The 16,177-nt window shown below is 49.7% G+C and overlaps 5 protein-coding genes across 5 annotated transcripts; all 5 read left to right on the top strand.

Moving 5' to 3' along the window:
* Nucleotides 1-442: 442 nt before the first annotated feature.
* On the top strand, nt 443-1,775 carry LTR84_007780 (uncharacterized protein; the record flags this gene model as incomplete). The annotated part of the gene is made up of 9 exons (XM_064851332.1): nt 443-492; nt 564-708; nt 788-937; nt 1,011-1,118; nt 1,181-1,232; nt 1,304-1,392; nt 1,455-1,517; nt 1,598-1,676; nt 1,753-1,775. The coding sequence occupies 9 exons, from the start codon at nt 443-445 to the stop codon at nt 1,773-1,775; spliced, it is 759 nt and encodes a 252-aa protein (XP_064710335.1).
* A 2,868-nt stretch (nt 1,776-4,643) lies between these two features.
* Nucleotides 4,644-5,062, top strand: NHP1 (High mobility group nhp1; the record flags this gene model as incomplete). Its single annotated transcript, XM_064851331.1, has 3 exons — nt 4,644-4,707; nt 4,761-4,978; nt 5,033-5,062. 3 exons carry the CDS (start codon nt 4,644-4,646, stop codon nt 5,060-5,062), a joined length of 312 nt encoding a protein of 103 aa, XP_064710334.1.
* A 1,365-nt stretch (nt 5,063-6,427) lies between these two features.
* LTR84_007778 (uncharacterized protein) lies at nt 6,428-8,416 on the top strand (the record flags this gene model as incomplete). The annotated part of the gene is made up of 9 exons (XM_064851330.1): nt 6,428-6,840; nt 6,893-7,029; nt 7,081-7,342; nt 7,398-7,475; nt 7,528-7,751; nt 7,801-7,912; nt 7,966-8,070; nt 8,119-8,297; nt 8,352-8,416. The coding sequence occupies 9 exons, from the start codon at nt 6,428-6,430 to the stop codon at nt 8,414-8,416; spliced, it is 1,575 nt and encodes a 524-aa protein (XP_064710333.1).
* Nucleotides 8,417-9,271: 855 nt separating this feature from the next.
* On the top strand, nt 9,272-10,890 carry LTR84_007777 (uncharacterized protein; the record flags this gene model as incomplete). Its single annotated transcript, XM_064851329.1, has 3 exons — nt 9,272-9,479; nt 9,549-9,768; nt 9,825-10,890. The coding sequence occupies 3 exons, from the start codon at nt 9,272-9,274 to the stop codon at nt 10,888-10,890; spliced, it is 1,494 nt and encodes a 497-aa protein (XP_064710332.1).
* A 721-nt stretch (nt 10,891-11,611) lies between these two features.
* On the top strand, nt 11,612-15,706 carry LTR84_007776 (uncharacterized protein; the record flags this gene model as incomplete). The annotated part of the gene is made up of 6 exons (XM_064851328.1): nt 11,612-11,846; nt 11,904-11,997; nt 12,044-12,119; nt 12,168-12,565; nt 12,614-14,329; nt 14,425-15,706. 6 exons carry the CDS (start codon nt 11,612-11,614, stop codon nt 15,704-15,706), a joined length of 3,801 nt encoding a protein of 1,266 aa, XP_064710331.1.
* Between the last annotated feature and the right edge of the window lie 471 nt (nt 15,707-16,177).

Here is a 16,177-nt window from a genome sequence, read left to right as displayed (position 1 = left end):
TCAGCCCAGGGCTAATCTGAAGCGCAGATAAATGCTGCTTTGAAATCGCTCATATAGCAGAGGAACTCCGGATACTGGTCAAAATGATCGGTGTGCCTGGCAGAATCAGCTGTCCAATGCGCTCGTATTCCCCTAAGACACATTTACCCAACATTACAATGACCGCCACGTCCATCACGATCAAGGTCGGGTTCGCAGCGCCATAGATTCATGACGACACCCCGCCCCCGTGCCGAAGTTCTCCTACCAAGTAATTCAAACACTAGCCTCGCCCAGTATTCTGGACAAGTCCCAGTCGTACAGGATTGACATGAGATGTCCGGGACGGTCTCCAACCTTGTCGCTTCGGTAGAAGAGACTATTTTATCATGGAATGCTATCTTGAAGTCGAGAGGAAAAGGCGCACAAGCTCCATCCTAAACACCTGGAAAGGCCCCACAGAATGCCTTATAATCTCAAGGGCAGGAATGTCCTGGTAACTGGAGGTTCCAGGTATGGTTTACACGGTGCCTGGTGTTCTGAAATCGTAGGTCCGAAAATTGACAGTGCACTCACCTCGGTAGGGGACTTGGTGCGCTCGTCGCACGCAAGCTAGCTGCGGAAGAATGTAACGTGGCCATCAATTACATCTCCAGTTTGGAGAGGGCAGAGAAGACAGCGCGATCGATCCAAGACGATTTTCATGTCCAGACTTTTGTCGTGCAAGGTGTAAGTATGCTCTCATTCGAGAAGTTGCGACGGGCATAACGTTCGATAGATACAGACAAGTGCTGACTAACTGCAACAGGATGTCGGCGTGCATGATGACTGCGTGAATATGGTTCGGAGGACCATAGAGGCTCTGGGCGGGTTAGATGTTATTGTTTCGAATGCCGGGTGGACCAAATTCACAGCATTCGGCAACCTGCACGCCATGACAGAAGCAGACTGGGATAAGGTGTGTCCCCAGTCACCGCTCTCTTTTCTGATACACACCGTCGACTTTGGCCTTGACATGTGGTATGGCATAGTGCTGGGCGGTCAATGTCAAGGGAAATCTCCATCTCCTTCGGGAAGCAGCGCCGACCTTCAACGGAAATGAGGAAGGCGGAGTCTTCCTGATCACTTCCTCACTTGCGGTATGTATTATCACATACACCCTGCTGTCGCATCGCAACCTGTGATTGATATTGGACATCAGGCCGTCTCTCCTTCTGGTAGCTCACTACCGTACTCTGTGACCAAAGCAGCAGGTAAGAACAACGAATTAATGATCATATATCGAGTGCATAGTAGGTATCTAACGACTGACCGGCGTATCCAGGCTTGCACCTCATGAAAGCTTTGGCTGTCACACAAGGACCTAAGATCAGAGTAAACGCAATTTTACCGGGCCTGCTGCTTACTGAATGGGTACGTACCAAGTCCTTGTTGGCGTATGGACATGAAAACTGATCACCATCGCTGCCATCCAGGGCCAACAATTTACCAACGAGCAGCAACAAGTAATGGCGGACCGAGCCACTTTAAAACGAGTCGTGAGTCCGGGGTCCAAAGAGCATGTTTTCGAGAGCTCTCTTCTTGTTGCGTAAACTTCTAACGCAGCCTTCTACTCTAGACCGATCTGGAAGACTGCGCCAATGCGTTCGTTGCAACTGCCAAGAACGGGTCCATGACGGGACAGGAGATACAAGTAGGTATGTGTTGGATGCATCGTGTCGTGTCGGTGCAAGAACTACGGATACCGCTCAAATATGCTAACTGATATAACAGATTCAGGCATGCTTATTCGCTGAAACTCTGTTAGAAGGATGCAGCAGATTTGTAGACTCGATATATATCAAGGACTCCCATCCAAAAGCTTAATTTTGCTTCGCGGCCGCTGGCTCGTGCTTCTTTTCCTCTTCGCGTGCAGGATTGCTCGACTCGAGTACATGAACACCACTTGTTTCGCGCCTTGCAAATTATCCAGCCATCCTCAATTGATCACCAGTGGCCCGTGGACCTCGTCGTCTCATTTGGTCTTGCATGGCCGCATGGAATGCCCAGCGTTATCATTGGCAGAGTCCTCTGGGTTGAAGAACCCCAATTAGGAAGATTGTAACGGGACAGAGCCCATATTGCTCATCACGCCGCCCCCCGAACACAAACCGCAGAGTACAGCTAAGCCACAGGCAGCCATGCGAGCCTGCCTCTGGTCGACTACTCGCCAGCCCTAGAGGATACCGTGTTTGGTCTGTGGCTGTGGCTTAGTGAGTGAGTTAGCACGTGTATCTTTTGATAGAAAGATGGGGATTGGGGGTGTAAACTTCATTTAAGGGACTGCGTGACAGTCGGACTTCATACAAGATGTTGGAAAGTAAGACCGGCAGAATTTCACACCGCCCGAGGGATGGACGACTACTCAAGTCGAGAACTCCAACATCCTCCAAGGGGTGCGGGGTATTTTAAACGCTGCATGAAACCAGCTGAAACCAGCCAGCAGCTGCACTTGGCAACCTTGGAAGGGGTGACAGAAAGAGATAATATCCGCATCGTCCCATGTTATGCAGAATTTCGTTTTCTGATCTGAAGGGCACGCTGCTTTAGCACTCCCAACCGAGGCGTCTCGGAAATGTCAAGGTTCCAGTGGCTGGAATTGGAGAGGCTGAGAACTAGGCCTACCGCCGTTGTCAGGTGCTATTTATTGAGACTTCGTTGGTTGAACGCTTGCCATTGACGCCCGTAGTCGGGGAAGAAGACCCGCGCCGGGAGCTACGACGAGCACTCGTTCCCCAAGCAGTTGGACATGAACATGGATGGAGACTGCTCACACGAAGTTTCCTGGTATAGGTACCTAGGTAGTCATGCAGGCTGAAAGTTACGGGAAAGGGTACACCTCTTCTGCCCTCTTTGACGTCATACAAAATGGTGCTAGGACTGCAGAGCAAGGAGAAGGATGACATAACAATTGCACTTCCAGCAGTTAACTGTATGATGCAGCGGACGGATTTCCAGAACTGCGAATACCTTGAAAGCAGCGCCAGAGAGGTTGTTGGGGGAAGCAAAAGCACAAAATGGCAATGCGATAATCCTAACAAAGAATATTTACATGTGATGACAAACTTCAAGTACAGTACACGGAGTCTTTCATGCATCTGCACTGCTGTGGTGGAGACGGCAACTGGAGAAAGAGTTCTTTGGTTGGCCTGATAGTTCGAAGAAGCGCACGTCGCTTGGAGGGTGGCAGCCAATGTCAGATGAAGGTAGCACCTCTGGTGGTGGAAGAGGAGACACGAGAGTCTAAATCTAGGGTGAGAAAGGGGTGATAGAAACACTCGCAGAGTTAGGTGGTCAGAGAGCAAGGTACGTGTGACAAAAGTGCGCCTGTGAGTTCATATTACTATGTAGACACGTATACCTAGGCAGGTACGTAGACCGAGGCAGGTACTCGTACAATACAGATGGTGCAAAGAACCAGCGCAATCATGAATTCAAGAATCGGTAGCTACGAGTACTCCTCAGAGCTTGAGGAACAGCTTGTTATGCCAGCGAAATGAGAGTGCAACGGCAAACTTGGAAAGATAGGTGGGAGAATGGCAGGAAGCAGAGGGGGAAAGGAAGGGAAGGGAGGACTTGGTAACTGGGATGGGTAACAGCGATCCGTCCTCCGTGCAGTTGCTAGGAAATCAAGGTGGGTGCTAGAGCAATAACAAGCCAGCTGCAGGGCCAATGGTGCGCGTGTTTGTATGTGTGGTGATGGGAGCAGGCTTTTGGAGAGGAGATTGAAATGGAATGACAAAAGACCACCAGTGACCACGGTGATGCCACCACCAATATCCACGTCAGACATGGCCCCTTTGATTTAGGCGTGAGGAGATCAGATCACTCGTAGTCAGTGCAGAGTTGCCGGGCTGAGATCACAGAATTCACAGGGAGTTTGGCCCGCCGCACCCAAAAGCTGCTGCTCTCCTCCCAGTGTCGCCCTCTCCCTCCTACTCCCAATTCCCTCACACAACTTTGCTGTACCCGACTCCCTACTGCTACTCCTCTGCACTGGTACTCTCGCCTGCTCTGCGCTCTCTACTCATCCACATAGTAAGTACTATTCCACTATCAATATCTTCGTCCACTTGAATTTTCCACTTCACCACCTGCACCCTCACATCACTTGCGCATTTCTTTCCCGTCAAAACTCCCGTTCAAAATGCTCACGTACTCATCTTTCCACTGTGATTGCTGCTCCATCCGACCTCATCGTCGCCGTCACCTTCACTGCGCCATTGACTCTAGCTAATCACCACCACCCAGTCTTCAACCACCTCAATTTCTTTGACTCGACGCGTTTTCGCATCGCTGGTAAGTTGTTGCCCATGGCTGCAATGCATTGACGCGTCAAACAACGCGTTTTGCTCTCAAGGCGCGAGACTCCAGCCTACTTTCCAACCTCTGCTTGCTTGCACTACGCCATCATCACCTACCATTTGCTGCTGCCCGCCAGCTTCTTTGCAATCGCGCAGCTGTCATCCATCTCCCATCCTACGTTACGATCATTTTACCCCTTGTTCTGAAAGATTTCTACTCTCCTCTCAGCGCATGCCAGATGATCAGCGAACTGACCATCACGCAGTCAAGAAATATTCCAGAACCCTTGAATTCTCATATTCCACTTACAACACTTCAACATGCCTAAAGCCAGCGCAAAGACCTCCAAGTCTAAGGGACGTGGTGCTGAGAAGAAGAAGAAGGGTTGGTGCTATTATTCCATCACACTTACGTTCTGCTTGGCTAATGTTCTAAAGACCCCAATGCTCCCAAGCGCGGTCTTTCCGCTTACATGTTCTTCGCCAACGAACAACGTGAGAATGTTCGTGAGGAGAACCCCGGCATCAGCTTCGGTCAGGTCGGCAAGGTTCTCGGTGACAGATGGAAGGCCCTCAGCGAGAAACAGCGAGAGCCCTATGAGAAGAAGGCCGCGACTGACAAGAAGCGATATGAAGATGAGAAGGCCAAGTACAATGTGAGTCCCCATTAGCAACAATCCACCATTTTCTTCAGGACTAACTACGTATAGGCCCAAGAAGATGATGAGGACTCCGGTTAAACAACTCATCTTGCCTCATTCGACTGCAACGCGGTCTCGCTATGATGGTATTGAATTAGTTGGGGGTTTTCCTATTGTCTTCATGTCTGTTACCATTGGTGGGCTGGTCAAAGGGGTTCCGGAAAGACGTCGTCCTTGATTATGCTTCAACATGACTGAGAATGCAGTCTCTCGAACACATGGAAAACACTGAGTCGTTTATGATGAAGTTCGTAGGAGATCATGAGCACTGCGTCTGCATAATATGACGAGGCATAACTAAAACGACCTGCTGTATACTAGCTCTTGTTCAATGTGACATCTGCCACACTACATCAAATTTTTTATCGTGCCGTGTCTTGATCTCGGATAAAGGTAAGCCACGAGTAGCTCAAGCGGACTGACTCGCATTCGCCACGTGTAGAAGAGCCGCTTTCATTGAACATGTAGATTGTCACATCGACTTTGCCTAATCGTCACATTTCATTTTCGGCCCCTTTTGTGACTCAATGCTTGGCCATTTGCCTCAGGCACCAGCAAGGCGCAAGCCAGGCATTTGTTTTGACCTCTCCCAAACACTTAAAGCCTTCTTCCTTCCTCTTCTTCATCACAGTATTCTGGCTCTTAAAGACCTTCCATCACAATCATCAAATGTTGATTTTATCGCCTGACTTCCTACTGGCTTGGAATCCGGAAACTCTCACCGGTTAACTCTAATATGCACGACTGACTACGCATCACCTTATTGGTAGCTATCAGAGACGTGGCAAAGCAGATTGTCATGCTGGCTCACTAAATGCTAAACAGTGCCGCAAGACGCCAACGGATCTGGAGGTAGGTAATTGCAATGGAGACTTTGACAGTACACGTCGAACCCCCCAAGAGGTTTCGCTTCGTTGGTGGTTCTCCAGAGAGCCCGCCAACGCCTACCAGGTAGGCTTAGGCACCAATTTCTGCAGCCGGACGGATACCTATTTCTGTTCTACAACAGCAACAATTTCCCATCCGCGAATCTCCCAAGGAGAAAATTGCAACTCATTGGGGGCCGAGGTCATTTAAACTTGGTACAAAGCATGACAAGAATCAGCAAAGTGCTTGCAGTGGGATGGTCCATGGGAACCGAGAAGTGTAACAAATCGGCGCATGTCAGGCCTTCAGTAGACCATGCAGCAGCGGCAGCAAGCCATTGATCTAGCCTACTGTCCGCTTGACACGTCAACCGCCCGCATGAAACTCGTCTCCACGTATTACACGAACACTCACTAATACCGCCACTATTCTCATTTGCTTCCTCGCTCAATCTCAGCACAAAAAGAGCCTCATCATCAAGGTTTGTTCGTTTGGAGGTTCTTTTTCATCTTTCAGTCATCCCTGGTTTTACCATGAATGGAGTTAATACTCGACGGAGAGGCTGCTCGGGCCCAGGACATATCCGACATTCTTAGTTTGATTCGAGTCAACGATCAAGTCAACATCCAGGATCTTACCTTGTCAATTACGAGATTGAACAACCTCAGCTGGGCGCTTCGTGAACTCGCGGGCCAAATCGACGCCGCCAAAGGCAGGGTCTCCAGGTCCTTTGCCGATGACTTGACCCTTCTTCAGAACAGTGTCGCTTTTACTCTTCAAGATGTTTGGACGATCCTAGGAAAGATACCCAAAAACCCGACGGGAGGAGATTATCGGCGAGCTTGGAAGGATGTCGTGAAATATTGTGCCGAGATGGGAAGGCAGTCTCTTCATTTGCGACTCGAAACCTATCAGTTATTTATCTACGGTTTGTGTAAAGTTCTAAAAAGGTATGAACATCTCGCCGATCTCGTGCGATTGATGCTTAGAGCACATTTCCAGACAAGTGTATAGCCGAAGCCAGATCGACACTCTACGTCACGAGATCAACGACCTTCAATCACTCCAACGTGACAACAGACGCTTAATCTCTGCTACGGATGCTTTTGCTAACCTAGCTTTGGTTCCAGCCCAAGCTGGTACGGCACACCGCACGATAGTGAACAGATAGTTAAACTGACAATGCGTAGCAATCCTCCACAAACCACGATCTCAAGAACGCGTGAGGCCACAGAATCAGCGTCCTATGTCACCTACAACCTCCAACGACAGCTATGACTCTCTCAAATACCAGGTGGCCCCTAGTCCACCTACGGGTTCTCCCACGACCACATTTTCAACCACATTTTCAACCACCAGCCATGCCTCGAGCGTCGAGAATGAATCTAGTCACTGGGCTTTTCATATCTTCTCCAATCTACCTTCGACTCCATTGGAAGAATCAAACGACATGTAAGGAGCAGAGATGCGCGAACAATACAGACGAGAGCTAACAATACTCTATCAGATCCCGCTGCGTCATAAAAGACGGTGCCCGAATTGGAAGGAGCTGGCCGGAGAGCGATTTCGAACCGATACTCAAGTTGTAAGTAGGCTGTGGTGTTCGGAATCAATCGACATCTGACCACTCACTATAGGAAGTTCCCTGGTGGCCTCCGAACGACTTTCTTTTGGAGAGCTCGAGACTTTCGTTCCAAGATCACATGCGAGTGGATAGAGGGCAAGCGCGGGCAACGATGGTCTTGCATGGCCCTCACCGATTTGCACTTGAGGAGAAGTGGACCATTTCTCTATCTGTGCAGACCCACTCCTGAGGCTGCAAACACGGTCTGGGCATGCCTCAAATTCACCGCAATTGAATGTAAGCTTGCTCTGACATCGCCAGAACAAGTCTCTAACCATAGGCTCAGGGCTTGTTATCTATCATTGCACCTTCCTATCACTACGATCACACGATAGCAGCAGGCATGTTGGCAATGAAACGGACCATGATATCGCGGAGGAAAAGAGCTATTTTGCAGGGTTCGTGTGAACGCATATACATGATATTTCAATTAAGTTGCTGATGTGTTCAGTACCATTCGAGATAGCGGATACAAGCACGCTCTACGCCTATATCGTGATCGAAGTACCGATGCGCTTCGACTGGAAGCTGCCGTTTCAAAAGGCGATATGGAAGAGTACGCTTGCCCAGGTCTTTTCTGGCCTACTACTGATCCCTGTTGCAGTGCGCCCATCTGGACAGCCTTCATTACTCATTGTATCACTTCTCCAACCTGGTGTCGCTATCCGCAGAACAGTTCGACTGTATACCTTGCCGACTTGAGACGCCACGTCTTTTCTTCAGAATATACGCCCCACGTTGCAGCAAACGGGGAACAACTTCTCGATTTTGAGACGATTGAAGGTTGGTCGTGCTATTGAACCATGGTCGAGTCCATCACACTGATTTTCGTTCTAGATGCCGAAGACTTTGTCAGTACCATCGAAGACTTCGGCGAAGAGTATCGCAAGGCACCAAAATAGCCTTTGACGACGCTGATTCATGACCTAACGACCATAATGATATGACGATTCGATGATGACAAAGGTGGCTAAATTGTCTTACTTCATCTTGATTGTCTTTCCAGCATTAGCAAGCGCCGCAAGGAGGAGGTCTCGTCCTTGAATACCCGGTTTTCTTGTTGTTGATTGTTCTTCTTCAGTTCTTGGCCTGTCTTCTCAGCTCAGCCTTTGTGCAACTTGCTTCACGGATCAGCCACGAAAATTTCTGACATGTAGTTCCTGGGGAGCGCGTAGCTCTACGAAGCAAAAGCGCTTGCAGATTTTAATAAATAGGATTTCTTTGCAAATACGTGGTTTCACTGGCAGATAAGGATATTTCCCAAGCGCAAAAGTCTTGCTGCTGCATTTCCATGCCTACCCCAGATTTTAATGACTATCAATATCACAAAACCACTAATCACGCGTTCGGATGTCTCCATTGCTGGGGGAGAACTTTTGATGACTCTCCGGTCAAAATCCTGAGTTGTACGAAGGTAGCATAATGCCTTTTATCTCCAGACTCCTATAGGCGATCGGCAAACACGGCATCTTTCCCCGGGAGATCGCTTAGCCGATCCCGGTCAAAACTTATCGGGCTTCATCCGATCCAATCTTGCGTCATTTGGAGAACAAGCACTTTGCCGGGAGAATTCGTGCATGCTTAACGGTCGTCCTGTAACGGCAGGTAGGTGACTGCACGAGGCGATGACTGCGTCTCCGATCCCTCGACTAGTACATTAGTAAAAGGGTTCAGTGAATCATGAATTCGAAAACGCACCGGACCCTTCCCGCTCCTTACATTGTTATTACTCTGGACCATGGCCAGATTGTTCAATCATGGCGCAGACAAATTCAACACCGGCAATGGATGAGCAGTTAGCAACTCCGGCCCACCACGCAGGCATGCCTTCTCAAGATCTTCAAGACCATGGGAAGAGGAAGACCATTCAAGGAATCTATGATCGATTCACATACATACCAGCGAGATGTCGGTATGATCCGCAGAAACCGTTTGAGTTCTCCATGGGATTGAACGTGCTGTTCGGTAAGACTGGGAATCAGTTATCCGCATCTTTTGACGTATACACTGACACATGTTTTCAATGTTTCATAGCATTCGCAGGTTGTTTCACAGTAGCGAATCTGTACTATACGCATCCTATCCTTAACCTGCTAGCCGACGAGTTCAAGGTCACAAACCAAGAGGCCTCCTACATTCCGACTCTGGCGCAGGCAGGATATGCTGCAGGCTTGCTCTTCCTGTGTCCGTTGGGTGACCTGGTCAAGAGGAGAGCTTACACACTTTGGCTTGTTTGGTTCACGGCTACATTGTGGTGAGTGACCATGTGTCGTGTATTATTGCAAGAGCAGCAGCTAATGGGCGGTCAAGGATTGGACTCTGTGTGACAAAGTCATTTGCCCTGTTCGGAGCACTCACCTTCCTTACGGGCGCCACAACGGTAACACCTCAATTGATGTTACCGTTGGTAGGTGACTTGGCACCGCCTCATCGCCGAGCGACCTCCCTGTCAATTGTGGTTTCGGGCATGTTGCTAGGCATGCTCATCGCGCGACTCTTGGCGGGAATCGTGGCTCAATTCATCGGCTGGCGATACATCTACTGGATAGCATTTGGGTTGCAATATCTGATTCTGATCTTACTTTATTTGTTCATGCCAGATTATCCAGCCACCAATCCCGACGAGACAATCTGGAAGAGGTATCCATCCCTGTTGTGGGATATACTGAGGCTCGCGGCCAAACACCCAGTGATCGTCCAGGCGTGCTTGATTGGATTCTTCACCTCATCTTGTTTCACGAGCTACTGGACGACCCTCACCTTTCTCCTCTCTGGGCCTACTTATGGCTTCAACTCGGTTGTTATCGGCTTGTTCGCTCTTTGTGGCATGGGTAGTATGATTTGGGGACCTATCTTCGCCCGAACGGTCATGGAGAAACACGAGCCATTATTCTCCATCATCATTGGCGAGATCATATGCATAACTGGAGTCATCATTGGTACGTACAGTGGTAAACATACGATAGTTGGACCTATCATTCAGGGTATTTTCATCGACATTGGCAATCAGACAAGCCAGATTGCAAATCGGACGGCGATTTATTCCGTTGCGGCGAAAGCGAGAAATCGGGTCAATACGGCATACATGGTCAGCGTGTTCTCAGGCCAGTTGATGGGGACTGCTGTCGGCAATTCACTCTATGCATCTGCAGGTTGGTATGCTTCTGGCTCTGCAAGTGTTGCCTGCATCGTTCTTGCACTCATTATTTGCTTGATTCGAGGACCCCATGAGAAAGGTTGGGTGGGCTGGCATGGAGGGGCTAAAATGCGAAAAGAACTGCCCGACGCCGTGCCCCAGAGTGTGCACGATGAAGAAGCTGTGCAGGCAGACGGAGAAACTCACACGGTCCCGAAAGTTTCTGAGAAGGGCACCTGAGCATTCACTATGACGAGAAACCGCAATCGCATCAGGTTCGGCCATTGACAATCCCTGATCTTTTCTGCGTTGCAACTACCTTTCCTCCTGTGGTTCGAGTGATCTGTAGGGAAAGAATTCCAATACTTGAAAGTGCGCTTGGGTCAGTATTGACAAACACGTGCGCACAGCCTGATGCCCAAGAGGTAAGAAAGCAACCTTCAGGCTAATCACCAGTCTCAAATGATCCAGACTCAAGACACAGCCTTGTCTGCGAGGTATGTCGTGATTCCCTACGTCCTGCACACTGAAAAGGGGCCACCCCTTTCCTTAAAATTATGTTGTGGCAGACATTCTTCGCGAGCCTCGCGTTGGAATTCCGACCAAGATTTTGCAATATTCAATATCGCAATGGTTTCTCAGCTTCACGCGCTCTCTCGTTGACCTGCTATCGTACAATCGTCCCCGATCATGGCTTTGCACTTTCATTTCGCTAGATTGTTACGAGTTCCGGCTTTACTCCTTTCTTTTGTATATATTCAGTATGCTTCGGCTCTCACAAGTTCAACCTATCAGCTAGACGCTGAATACTCGGGAAATAATTTCTTCGATGGCTGGGATTTCTACACGGTGAGTAATTCTAAACGGCATCAATATCATGGTGAAGCCTAACAGTATAGGGCGGCGATCCGACTGGTGGTTTTGTCACGCAAGCGCCATACTTCCTCCTACCACCAGCGTCATGCTCATCTCTGGCAGATACTACAGTCGATCTTCAGCCCAGTTGGCTGGGATGATCAATGCAACAGATGGGCGGCCAGCATATATCGGCTCTGATTTCACCAGCCTGATCGCATCAACACAGGCCGCCGGCCGGCCTAGCGTGAGAATATCAACCAAAAAGTCTTGGACTCATGGCCTCTTCATCGGCGATTTCAAGCACTCGCCAGCTGGAGTCTGCGGTACTTGGCCTGCTTGTAAGTTGAATTCAAAAGCATGTTTTTGTATAGAAGCTGACTGCTTGCGCTCCTTAGTCTGGACTTTGGGACCAAATTGGCCGTACAATGGAGAAATTGACATCATGGAGGGAGTCAATCTTGTGAATCATAACGGCATGACCTTGCATACGTGAGAATTGAACCAGCCCGTCTGAGATTGAAAGCTAATCCAGCAGCACCCCCAACTGTACCATCGCTGGTGACCGGAGATTGATGACAGGCCAGCTTCAGACAACCAATTGTGCATACTATGTAGGTGTGGTCCTGCAACTGGTCTCACCTCCAGCTGATTGTGTGTAGCCAGGCTATAATGTTGGGTGTGGCGTTAGCGACAACCGGCCTTCCAGTTTCGGGACAGAATTCAACGCCATGGGTGGCGGCGTATACGCAATGCAATGGACATCTGAATACATCAGAATCTGGTTCTTTCCCAGGGGGCAGATACCAAGTGACATCGTTAACAATAGCCCCAACCCAAACCCTTCCAACTGGGGTCTACCACAAGCTCATATGCAAGGTGCTTGCGTGATTGATGACCACTTCCAATCTCACAAGATCATCCTCAACAATGCGTTTTGTGGCGAATATGCAGGGGCTGCCAGTGTGTGGAACTCAACTACAAACTCTTGCGCTACTGCCACCGGCTTCTCGACATGCTCAGCATATGTTGCGGGAGTTCCAGGTGCTTTCCAAGCATCGTGAGTCTAGTAATGTCAATGCTATGGAACAAGCTAACATAAACTCAGCTACTGGGAGGTGAACTCTATCCGAGTGTATCAACTCGTGGATACGAATTCTCCTTCCAATTCAACGCCCTATGTCGCAAGCCAGCAACCCACACAAGCAACCCAGATATCGAACAACGGGCCCGCCCCGACCCCGACTGCCTCACTTTGCCCGACATATAACTTTACCGTCGTACAGTCTGGCGCCCTCAAATATGAGATCGAGTGTGGTGTGAATCCTTCTGGTTCTGACCTACCCAGGCCATATTCGGGATTCGTGGTCAACTCATTCGAGGACTGTGTCGCGGGATGTAGTTATTATAATAATAACATCACCTCCAACATCTGCGGCGGCGTTGCGTATCAAATCAGCAACAAAGCTTGCTATTGGAAACGAAGTGTGGGAAACACACCTGCAAATCCAGCTTTTAACGGTGCTCGATTGATATACTACGCATATCCTCAGGTCACGGACAACCCGAACAGTCAAACATCAAGCAGCACCTCCACCCCCTTCGTCTCTACCAGGGTCACTCCACAAACATATGCCAACCCAACGGTATCAACATCTACTTCTCTTTCGCTCATCTCAGAGACACCAGTCGGATCATTTACTGATGGTGTAGGTAAAGGCGAGACGACAACCTCCGATCCTGGTCCCCCAATGACCACCATCGTAATTCCTCCCACGACCATGTCCACCACATCGACAACGCTGACTTCCACAATGCGGTCATCGTTATCAAGCCCTTCTCCGCCCTCAACTACACTCCGGGCGACCTCTTCCTCAATGAGTGCCTCCATCGCATCAAGCGCTGCTAACCCTAGTACAACAAGCAGTAGATCTTCGGCCCCCACAAGTGCGACATCAACAGCTCCATCGACAACGAGCCATGCTACGGCTGTAATTACGCCATCGCTTTCCAACACTTTCTTTCCAAGTTCTAACACCCCATATGTCTTCCCAACTTCACCAGTTCCCACGAGCACCTTGATTGTGGTGTCTAGCTCAACACTATCACCGCCAACAACTAGACCCCAGTCTTCGTTTAGCTCTTCACCGACAGCGTTGTCAACACAAGCACCTGTGACAAGTACCAGCTCTTTACCGCCACCGCCTTCCAGCCGAGGGCCCTCTACAGCAGTAGCTTCCACTACACATCCACCCTCATCATCTCTTGTGGTTCCGTCAATTTCAACAACGAATATAGACGCGACGAGTACAGCAATCAGCATCATTTCCAGATCGACAAGCAACAAAGTCTCGTCTGTCGCACTAACTACATCGGAACCTGTAATTCTATCACCACCTGGGTCGACTCAAGTGCCTCTAGGCTCCAGTACGGCGTCTTCGATCGGCCCAGCGTCAAGCAGTCTCTCAACACTCGCTCCAACAACCTCTCAAATCCGACCTCGATCCTCAACCACAACAGCTGTAGTGACACAGAGCAGCAGCCTTGAACCACACTCTAGTACCCTCGAACCCCCGCTGTCAACTGTTCCTATCAGTCCCTCGAGCTTGACAACGACGGGAAATGGGAGTCCGACTCCTACCCCCACTCTACCAGGTCCTGCGGTGGTAGATGATTTCCGCTATGCAGGATGTCTGGGTCCACGTCCAAATTCAGCATTCGGGAATTCGTTTGTGATCAACGAGATTTCCTTGTCAATGTCTATCAACGAATGTGTCGACTTATGCGGTTCTCGTGGAAATTATTATGCAGCCATTTATGCCACGTAAGTGTTTCCTTCCTTTTTCTTGTTGGACTTCCTTCCGCCAAATCTCCAAAGATATCAACCGCGGGTTCAGTACTGACCGACTCATCTTATAGGCAATGCTATTGTTCATCGTACAACGCAACCATTCCCAACCCGGAGGTTGATTATATCAGATACCCAGATTCTGCATGCAACACACCATGTCCGGGCAATCCATCTCAGAAATGTGGCGGCATCGCTATTATTTCATCAACCCAACCCTCCATATCATTGGCGCTACTGCGAGAGAAAAGGCGGTTTGCCACCGAGAATGAGGGAGAGTTTATTCTAGTCACAGTCTACAATAGCACGGCAGTCGATCTCGAGCCTGGACTTTCCAGCTCCAGCTCGACTCGAGCAGCAACAGTCATGGGTACTTCAAGCGGCTCATTGACGAACGGAGCAGGAATCGGATCACCCTCAAGTTCAGTTGTCCTAGGATCCTCTTCTCCTAGCACTTCAAGCACAAGCTTATCGGCAACGATCTCGACATCAGTATCTCTAGTGATCAATCCCAATCTCGGCAGCACAGCGAGCACCATGGCAACCGCCGATTCTCAGTCACCATCCTCTACATTGGCTCTGATGACAACCTTGACCATTTCACCTGCCGGAACCATCTCTTCGACAATACTACGGCCCACCGTGATATCGACAACCTGGATAACGATTTGCCCCATTCACCCTTCAATCTGTCCGACACCGACACCCACATGTCTCACCACGACCATCACAGCTCTTCACTGCGGATGCACTAATCTCCCAGAGCCGAGCGTCCCCATGACAACGACTGTCGTGCCATGTGGAAGGGCATGTCAGCCTGGCTCGAATGGATGGGACTCACCACGAGTTGAGAGCCACGACAATGGCAACTGGAACGACTGGCACGATGTTGCTAGCGCGGACGACCAAGAAACACTCACGACACTCACGATCCCATGCACAGACGACATTCAAGCATTGCAAACGAGCGTGGAAGCGTGGTACCAGGCTCGTGCCAGCTCAGGGTCAGGGTCAGGCCCACCAGGAGCGGATCAGATTCACCAAGCACAACCCTACACTTTCCCCGTCTCGTTCCCCTTGTCTGGGGCAGCAGGCGCGGCACCCACGACGGCAACATTGACACTCGCACTGACGAATGGTTCCTCCCTTTCTTGGAACAGTTCAGATGGCAGTGATGGCTCCAGTGGCACGTGGACTGCCGCCGCTGTCACACCGTCCTCCTCTGCCGCAGTGACCTCGAGCGTCCCAATGGGATCTGCTGCGTCGCTTCGCCTCCCTCGAATACTAGATAGCCCGGTATGCAGCATTGCCATTTTCCTTTATCTGGCTGTCGTGGTCATCTACTTCGCTTGATATTGTACTAGTGGAGGTATTTACGGTGCCCCTTTAGATACTAGATTACAACTTGTGTTTTTTAAGAGCACGACTCATTTGTTTCATGAATGGCAGAGCGTCAATATGCCGCGTCCGAATTTTGCTAGGTGTAAAAGGGGTTTCAGGATTCCGAACTAGGTTTGTCCTGGAAAACAATATGATAGATTTTGGGTATCTTGAAACTATGTACTTGCTGTTACGATGCGTGCGAAAGTGCTTCAAAGTCTTACAAGCTCGGATTCTCATGCATAATGCCCCGATTCTTTTCACGAAGCAGCCTCTTCAGGCGTCGTCCGGCGTGCCAGTCCCCTTCCTTCCAAGCATTTTCAGCACGGTATGCTCGTCGTGCAATAGCTTTAGACTTTAACCACGGCACGGGTCCCTGAGACTGATGACGGGGTCTTGGGATGCTCGAGATTGACTGCGTCTCTGCACACTTTCATTCACGTG

The sequence above is a fragment of the Exophiala bonariae genome (assembly GCF_035927105.1).
Source record: "Exophiala bonariae strain CCFEE 5792 chromosome Unknown scaffold_3, whole genome shotgun sequence".
Lineage (NCBI taxonomy): Eukaryota > Fungi > Ascomycota > Eurotiomycetes > Chaetothyriales > Herpotrichiellaceae > Exophiala > Exophiala bonariae.
The sequence above is the reverse complement of the archived record's forward strand: the minus strand, read 5'-3'. Positions and strand labels throughout refer to the sequence as shown.